This window comes from Styela clava, chromosome 10 (assembly GCF_964204865.1).
Source record: "Styela clava chromosome 10, kaStyClav1.hap1.2, whole genome shotgun sequence".
Classification (NCBI taxonomy): domain Eukaryota; kingdom Metazoa; phylum Chordata; class Ascidiacea; order Stolidobranchia; family Styelidae; genus Styela; species Styela clava.
This window is the reverse complement of record NC_135259.1, coordinates 20,999,070-21,008,463: the sequence shown is the minus strand read 5'-3', so window position 1 is coordinate 21,008,463 and position 9,394 is coordinate 20,999,070. Positions and strand designations below refer to the sequence as shown.

Genomic DNA, 9,394 nt, shown 5'->3' with positions numbered 1-9,394 from the left:
GTAATGTAAACAACGAAGACTAGAAATTCACTAAATCTCTAGCACAGTTTACCTTTCGGCGGTGTGGCGCATCGTGCTAAGCGTTGGGAATACGCTCGCCACCGCATCTCTGATTACCCTTCGTGGGTTCGCAGGTTCGAATCCCATGCGGGGATGATCATGTGCGAGAGGATTGCTGGACTCCTTGTCGCCTCCTAGGGTGGTTCACATAACCGCTGGTCGGTTGCGGCTTCCTCCACCATCAAGTCTTTGCATTCGAAAACAAAAATAACTGGCTAACTAATTCCATACCCAACCTGGACTGGTAACCGGAGGAGAGGCCGTAGTTCGCCATATGATTAGGCCGTCTTATCGGCTTTCCTTTCCCCCGGGATGAATATGTAAATCCTATCCTATCGTCAGCATTCGGATCAGAATTTTTAAAGAGCAATCTCTGTATCAAACCGGCTCCATCATAATCAAAATTTACAAAATTTTATGGAATCTTTTGTTCAAAATAGAAACATAACTTTTTGCTATCTTTAAGATATTGAATAAATCAATAAATTTCAATTTCTTAACATTATTCGAGTAAAGTTTTCCTGCGTAGCCATTAATCTGGACTCCTTACACCCCCTACCGCTACACGCTGGCTGGTTCTTTTCTTTCCGGCCAGACAGGCGAACGGTCGAGTTTTTGGTGCGGGTATAATAAAAATGAAGACATTACATTCTAGCCAGGATGTCACCGTCCCAGAAGGTGTAAAAGTTTGGGTGAAGGGCAGAACAGTCACCATACACGGGGATAGGGGGACATTGAAGAGAAATTTCAATCATTTGAAGATTGAGCTGAGCAAGGTTTGTCATTTTCTTTACTTGTTTTAGGGATTAGCTATTATTTGTTTTCAATGCTCCATGGAGGTATTTCCAGTTTTATTTAAATATTCAGGATGGCGGTTAACGAGATTGAATAAGTAACGAAAACTCCATACTTTCGAGACTGGTTTGAGGCCTGTTTAGATAGCAAGACCTGTTTGTCGCCAGGTGTAAAACAAATTTATGACCCAGAGCAGTACGGCACACTATCCCGAATCCGGATTTGCGTCTACATTCCGGAAGAGCCAAAATATGAATGGGCGTCTGTGAAACCGGGGGCGTCGAGTCGTCCGCGTGCTCGATGCGTGAGAACGTCAGATGTCTGGATATGACGTCAAAGAAAGTCACGCACAGATCGGCAGTTCGGCACGGCTCTCGAATTTTGCTAATTTGATTTTCGTTTTTTACCGATGTATACTGACCTATATGGTTAGATATACGATGTATTTCTGAATCATTATATTCAGTCTACTGTTGGTAGTGCCTAATTAAAATAATGTTGCGTAAATGCAAACGTCTGTGAATAAAATAATTACTTTTAAATAATATCAAGAGATTACAAAATTATGCGTTTCGATTAATACGTCTACGAGTCCAACTAATTTTATTATAAGTGTTTGTGACTACATGACATCGTTTGAATTGTCGTACAACGAAGTCAAAACGATGCACGATATCGAAGTTTTTTTTCAATAGTTGAATTAATATCGATAGTGAAACTTTGTATGCCCGTTAATACCTGTAATTACAACAATTTAACATAGCATCTTCGGTTATTTAGAACTGAAACTTCCAGAACGCACAACGATTACGAATTACGATATCATTTAATAATTATATTCGAGATTTTTATTTAAATTTGAGCGTCAACAATCTATAGTAAAATAAAAGCCTCGATGATTAATTGGATTAAACTATTTTGCCAATTTGATTCTTGTTTTTCACAGACTACGTAAGTTGATCATTTGCGGCATACGAATGCATCAATGCGGCATTATATTAATTTGATTCTTGTTTTTCACCTATCTATTCTTGCATAAATCACGCAAATTAACATTTGCGGTATATGATTGCCTCGACGTGGCATTGAATAAAAATATTCTCGTATTCCGTATACTTCGAAGTTAAACATTCGCGACATATGAATGTATCGATGCCGCATTATATTAGTTTGAATCTTGTTTTTCATCGATCTATACTAGTATAAATTACGCAAATTGAACATTTGCGGCATATGAATACATCGATGCGGCATGATATTACATTATTTTGCTAATTTGATTCTTGTTTCTTGCCGATCTATTATTGTGTAAATTACGCAAGTTGATCATTTGCGGCATATGAATTAAATTATTTTCGTATAGATTAACATTCGTGGCATATGAATGCCTCGATGTGGCATTGAATTAAATTATTCTCGTATACCATAACTTTCGAAGTTAAACATTTGCGGCATATGAATGTATCGATGGGACATTATATTATTTTGAATCTTGTTTTTTACCGATCTATACTAGTATAAATTATGCAAACTGAACATTTGCGGCATATGAATACATCGATGTGGCATTATATTAAGTTATTTTGCTAATTTAATTCTCGTTTTTCGCCGATCTATTCTTGTATAAATTACGCAAGTTGCACATTTTGCGGCATATGAATGTCTCGTTGCGGCATTAGATTAAATTATTGCTTTATGAACTAATTCATCTAATGCTATATCGAGGCATTAATTTTACTGTTTATCGATTGTGTGTTATCAAAATGTAATTTTTATTATCTCTGATATTTATTATCGTTAACACGCCATCCTATCTACATTGAAAATGAGAGAAACACGGCACGCCAAGGTTTACGTCGAGGAACGGCCGATGCGTGCCAGCGTGCGTCGATTGAAATTCAGTGACGTCACACGCCGTCAATCGTTTTTTGCTCATTTCTCTCGAACGCACCGGTAAAATTTTTTTTACATCGGTAGATCTGATTATTTTTTCACGAGGAATTCAATGGTGATGGTTTTAGATTGCGCTTTTTGTTAGTTTACTGCGCAGCTTCAATTTATCGATATCGGGAGACAAAATCCGCCAGACGTCCATCGAAGGAGGGATATTCGATCACCGTTAAAATAGGTTTCTCTAAAACGAGAGATTGTCTCTCGATCTGTAAAGTGTGCCGTACTGCAGAGTCACTGAAGTACAGTTGTGATCGCCCTCGCAACCAATCGAGTCCACTTTCAATCCCTGTTCCGCGAAACACACTTTTAGACACTCTGTACTAGAAATAATATTTTCAATTTTTACAGGTTGGGCCAAGAACTGTTCGTGTAGACAAATGGTTTGGAAACCGCAAAGATCTCGCTTGTGTTCGAACTGTTTGCAGTCATATCACCAACATGGCTACTGGAGTCACCAAAGGCTACAAGTAAGATATTCTTAGATTTGCAGGTTCGAAATTTGTAGGGGATACCTAATTATGTGCTGGAGGTTTGCTGTATGCGGCGCATGTTCGCTAAACGCCGTAAGTACTTAAACATATTTGCATATGTTATTCCTAACCCCCACTTCGATACGTCATCCAAAATTACGTCACAATCACATCATAGAGCTTGCCAAAGAAAAGCTACGATCGCCCGAAATAGCATCGCCGACGACGATAACCAACTCGTTAACGCCAGCGATATCTCTCATATCGGGATGGCTATTATGAGAAACCGAGAGAAATGGCTTGTTTGACTTCGGGTGATTGTCTGCGCGTTTTGGGCGACCATCTGTATACTTTGACGGACCTTATTTTTTTACTGCGACTTTGTTGTGACATAATTTTTGGATGGCGTAGTGGGGGTTAGAAATGACATATATGAAAATGGTTATGCCATGCCAAGTAGAAGTACTTGACAGCGTTTAGTGAACTAGCCCTGTATACTCTGCTCTGAGCCATATGGTGGTTCCTTCCACCATCAAGTTCATGCATCTGAAACAAATAACTGACCCCATACCCAACATTGACTGGTAACGAAAGGGAGATCTTGGTATGCCATATTATGATTAAGCCGTCTTATACCTAAAGATCATAATTTATCCTAATCTTTTTTTAGCGGCATGTGTAACCCTGGGATTTTCAAAGTGTATCTAATATTTGAATTCATTCAAAATTTGTAAAATTTGATATCAATATTTCTTAGATAATAAATCATCTAATTCAAATTGGATATATGAACACAAATCTGTCTTTAGCGCCATTGAGTTTAGTGTATATTTATATAGTTTCAGTGGATCTTGGTTCCACAGTGGCTCCGTAACTTCTCACAGATGATTAGATTCAAATTAAATATATTTCATTGGATTCTTGGTTTCACGAAAAAGTTTCATTTCAAAATTGTAATTTTACCAATTAAAACTTTACAGTATGACTGAAAAGATTTCAGCCGATTTTAAAAACTCAGAAAAAAATGTGTTTTTTCCGAAATTATTATAATTCGGTTAAGACTATTGTTGTTCCTATTTCCGAGCATCAACCTTCAAAAAACAGGATGTTATATTATTCGTTTCACACTTCTACTCAGAACAAGGCAAGACCCAGAATCAGAATTATTAAAATTAAGCTTTAACAGAGATATTTATATTTCAGGTATAAATTGAGATCGGTGTACGCTCACTTCCCCATCAATTGTAATGTTATCGAAGAGGGGGCTTGTGTTGAAATCAGAAACTTTCTTGGTGAAAAGTTCACCAGAAAGGTAAGTCTCAACATATATTGCTAGGGTACTCCCGAAGTATGTGAACCAAGATGGCAGACATCGTAACGTAGTATGTGTACCAGGTTAGGCGATAATTTCAGGTAGAAGTACCACATGAGTCAATTGGCTAGTCCCCGAACTCGTAATAGACCGAAAATAAATATAATTAGAATAAAAACATGGACTTACCTAACCTGGTACACATACTATGATCCGCTGTCTGCCAACTTGGTGCACATACTTCGGGAACACCATTACTAGATATACTATCGATTGGGGATTTGTAGGACCAACCATATACCCCCTTCTATGCTTTTGCGCTGGCAGTCTGTATGGGCAAGGATGCTGTAGCAACAATAAAGATAACTGATCCAATAATCTTGCTGCGCTAACATAAATGAATTTTTTTTAACATTCACATCATAAGTCAGGTATTGTTCAGTCAGTACTGTTGAATCACTCATTAGATATGCTGGGATCGCTTTTCCAAGGTTTTCGTGTCACATTTTAACAGTGTAAACTTTAGTAGTCCTTCAAGAGCTCTTGGTCACAGACAACTTAATTTGTTATCAACATTGGAAAAATTTGGCTTTAACCCTTTCCGTGCGATGGGCACGTATACGTACCCACGACAAAAGTCGCTAGATTGCGGCGGGTACGTTGATGTACTCCACTGTTTTATTTAGCAATCGGTCACAAACTGTTGGTCTAGTTTTTCCGGGTTTTAGTTTATTGATAAGAAGTCTTCTTCGAGATTAACATAAGCGACGGTAAATCTCGCTTTCGTTAACGACAGGAATTTTATTTGCGGCGGAACGAGGGAGTGTTTTTGAAATTTATGCAAATTTCGGTGTTTTTTGGGTGGTAATAGAAGACATATTATCCCTTCCATCTACCAAAGTATTTCGAGTTGGATCACGAAATTGCTACAGCAATATTATGCTATTGTTTGCCAACCACAAAGCGGTAACAGTAAAGGATTTAGCGAATATTTCTATTTTTTATCACGGTTTGAAGTTTCAACTCCCAAGAAAAAAAATTCCTTTTTTCTATCCGGTTTGTGACTCAGACCACCACTTTTGAAAAAACTTTTTTTTTTAATCGCCAATTGCAAGCTCTTTAAATAAGCTTTCCAACGAGCCGTCAGTGGGCAGCAGAGGATCATTAGTTTTTCGTTAGTCGATCGATTAGTTGTGGGGGTACAAATGCATAAAATCGGCGTAGCAAATACGATTATTTAATAAAAAATAAAAATCGCATGGAAAGGGTTAAATAGTCCAAAAACCCAACTTTTGCAAATTCCAATTTCTGACTCCAGGCAGTTCGAGAATACGACAGATGCTATTGTGGGGTCACCTTTTTTATTGTCTGCAGCTCATCCAGGGTGTAATAATCGGGGTTTGTAATGTCGAACTGAAGTTTCCGGTTCTTCTAAGGCAGTGGCTCTCGAACTGTTCAAGTCCTGCCTCCCTTTTTAGGATTTGTCTTTCACCCCACCTCAAACATAACTAGCTAACAATAAGCTACAAATAACAGATAGTAAGGCCAAAGTATGTTTTATTCAAAAAACACGCTGAAAATACTTGGATGGAACTTGAATAATGAAATAAATGTAAATGTAAATATCCAAAATAAAGCAGGCAAGACCAAATCTAACAAATTATTTTTAATTAGCTTTACGCCCCCCTCGAAAAATCGTCTACGCTCCATGTTTGAGAACCACTGCTCTAAAGTATTTTAGCTTCTCACCTACCAGTGGCTTCTGAATTGAGGGTTGTTTGAGTCGTTTATTGAAGACTTCGTGAATGCAGTTTTTTGAGCCTATTATCTTCATGTGATGAGTGACTGCTGGTCTTGCTTGGTGCAAAGGCTCTCACACTTGTGTTGGTACAAATCTACATAGTAGCCGTTCCCAGAGCAGTTGCCACAATGCTTAGCGCAAAACTGATTTTCACTTCTTTTACAAAAAACTTCGTTTTTTCTATTTTCATTGCTTTATAAGGATATTTCACAGGGTGCTTTCACTTTGTTGAGCATGAATTTCCTTTTAAAATAATAGGATTTTGAATCTGCCAATCAAAATATACACTAAATACCCCTGAAATGATAAACGGGGTCATGGTTGCTAAAAGCCTCCAGATGTGGACCACAAGCCATAAAAGGTGGTGAACCAGTCCATATCGTTTTGTTGATCAGAATTTCCAATCAATTTTAATCCAACTAGGCAGTAATTTCGTTTATTTCCAAAATAATCTTTATTGATAGCATAAACAAACTAAAGTTTCAAATCTTGTTTTATTTATATTAGTGTTCCCATATTTAATGTAAAAGTGTTCCCATTAGATTTAAATGATTGGGTGAAATGTCCGATCTCACATGACTTTGAAAAAGAATGGAATGCTGTTGAAAATTTGAAGTTTCCCCAATAACTAAGAATATTTGGCGCTCCGAAACTGTGTGTACCAATATGGTGGTAACGAAATATGTTCACCCTCTTTTATCTAAAGTTGTGTAAAAGGACTGAAGCCTATAGGCAAGGAGTATATTCACTTGGCTGACAAAGAAAGTCCCCGAACTCTTAATAGAACTAAATTATGGGAAATCTAAATAAAATTATGGTCTAATCCTAACCGGGTATCATACTGGGAGTACCGAATATTCAGCAAAACCATTCATATGTACACTTTAATGTCTATGCTAGGAAGTGTGGCGCTGAGCATTAGGAATACGCTCGCCACTTCTGGTTCACATACTTTTGGCGTGCCAAAAAGCCTGCAGTTCATTCATGCAGAAATTTAAAAATGAGACACTGGCTCACACACTAGTGGAAACACGCCAAACTGGGAGTCAACAGTCGCTGTTGTGAGATACTTTGAACAAAATCAACAGCCATGGGTTATGTATGTTTTTGCACATGTAATGATGAACTAGTTTATCGTGAAAATATCTGTGTGCTTTATAAATGTCTGAACTGAACATGTGCAATATGACATACTGATAAAAACACTGGCATGGGTATATTTGAAAAAAAGGTACTCCCGAAGTATGTGAACCAAGATGGCGGACATGTAGTACCAGGTTATATTTCAGGTACAAATACTACGGGAGTCACTTGGCTGGCCCCCGAACTCGTAATGGAACAGGAATATGGAAAATTGGAATAAAATTCGTAACGTAGTATGTGTACCATCTTTGGGTTGGGCCATAATTTCAAGTACAAGTACCACAAGAGTCACTTGGCTAGTCCCCAAACTCGTAATAGATCGAAAATAAATAAAATTATGGCCTAACCTTAACCTGGTACACATACTACGATACGCTGTCCGCCATCTTGGTGGTTCACATACTTCGGAGTACCAAAAAAAAATGCAAAGGCCATATTTTTGCTATAGCCTGTAGCCTCATGAGCTATAGCCTGCGTGGCCAGACTACAACCTTAGTATGGTTTAGCAATAACCTAAGCATTAATAACAAACAATTGCATGTTTTTAGGTCGCTATGCGTGATGGTGTCAAAATATCCGCATCCGCCAAGCAGAAGGACGAATTGATTATCGAGGGAAACGATATCGAGATGGTATCACAGTCAGCTGCTCTCGTACAGCAATCAACTTCAGTGAAAAACAAGGATATCCGAAAGTTCTTGGATGGAATTTACGTTTCACAGAAAACCCATGTCATTGTTGACGAAGCTTGATTGAAATAAATTAATGATAAATCACGAGTTTTGTGGTCATTTCATACTGTGCTTCACATTCGATATTTGGGATTTGCAGCTTTTCTTAATCTGTGGGTTCTTTTTTGAGGTGGAAAGTTGATTTTTTTTGTTTATTACTTAAATAAGGCACTCTGAAGTATGTGAACCAAGATGGCGGACACCGGAACATAGTATGTGTACCAGGTTTGGGGTTAGGGCATAATCCCATACGAATGCTACGGGAATCACTTTGCTAGTCCCTGAACTAGTAATAGAACTAAAGTAGGGAAAATTGGAGAAAAATTATGGCCTATCCTGGTTCATATACTTTGGGAGTACCCTTAATACTGTAAGTTCTCTGGCAGTGTAATATCCTTCTAAGGAGTAGCTAGTTGTGCTACTAAATAGTGTGACATCTGCCACTCTCCCTTACCTGTATAAGAGAAAGAAAACAGCGCTGTGAACTCAAGATTCAACTCTAAGTGCTGGGCAGTTATAGACCAAAACAATAGTTACACGTTTTATTTTTGGCGCTCCAAAAGTGTATGTACCAAATCCATATTGGAGCTTTTTTATTAATTCTGACTGTTGATGATTTCTTACTGTGTGAGAACGCGGCGGTGTGGCTCATCGTGCTAAGCGTCAGGAATACGCTCGCCAACGCACCTCTAATTACTCTGCATGGGTTCGCAGGTTCGAATCCTATGCGGGATGGTTATGTGCAAGAGGATTGCTAGACTCCTCGTCGCCGTAGGGTGGTTCACGTCACCGCTGGCTAGTTACGACTTCCTCCACCATCAAGTCCATGGTTTGCCTTTATGGTTGAGCCGTCAAATCGTACTTCCTCTCCCCCCCTGATAAATAGGCTATGTAAATCTTATCTTTATCTTATGTCACTGTGACGTCGTAGAGACGAAATTTTTGGATGGCATAGTCTGGTGGGGGTTAGGATTGTCACATGCAAATATTGTTACTCTGCGCCCACCAGAAGAATGTTAGGTACGAAACTACATGAGACCCGCCCAGGCTATAATGGTTTTTCACTATTTCCATTGTCTTGAAGTACCGTACCGGTATTTGTGAAATAGGATAGGATAGGATTTACATA

At 38.4% G+C, this 9,394-nt stretch overlaps 1 protein-coding gene across 1 annotated transcript; it reads left to right on the top strand.

Annotated features, from left to right (window-relative positions):
* The first annotated feature begins 635 nt into the window (after window positions 1-635).
* Window positions 636-8,313, top strand: LOC120337091 (large ribosomal subunit protein uL6-like). The gene is made up of 4 exons (XM_078117186.1): window positions 636-836; window positions 3,157-3,275; window positions 4,482-4,590; window positions 8,083-8,313. The coding sequence occupies exons 1-4, from the start codon at window positions 696-698 to the stop codon at window positions 8,284-8,286; spliced, it is 573 nt and encodes a 190-aa protein (XP_077973312.1). The 5' UTR covers window positions 636-695; the 3' UTR covers window positions 8,287-8,313.
* Window positions 8,314-9,394: the final 1,081 nt, after the last annotated feature.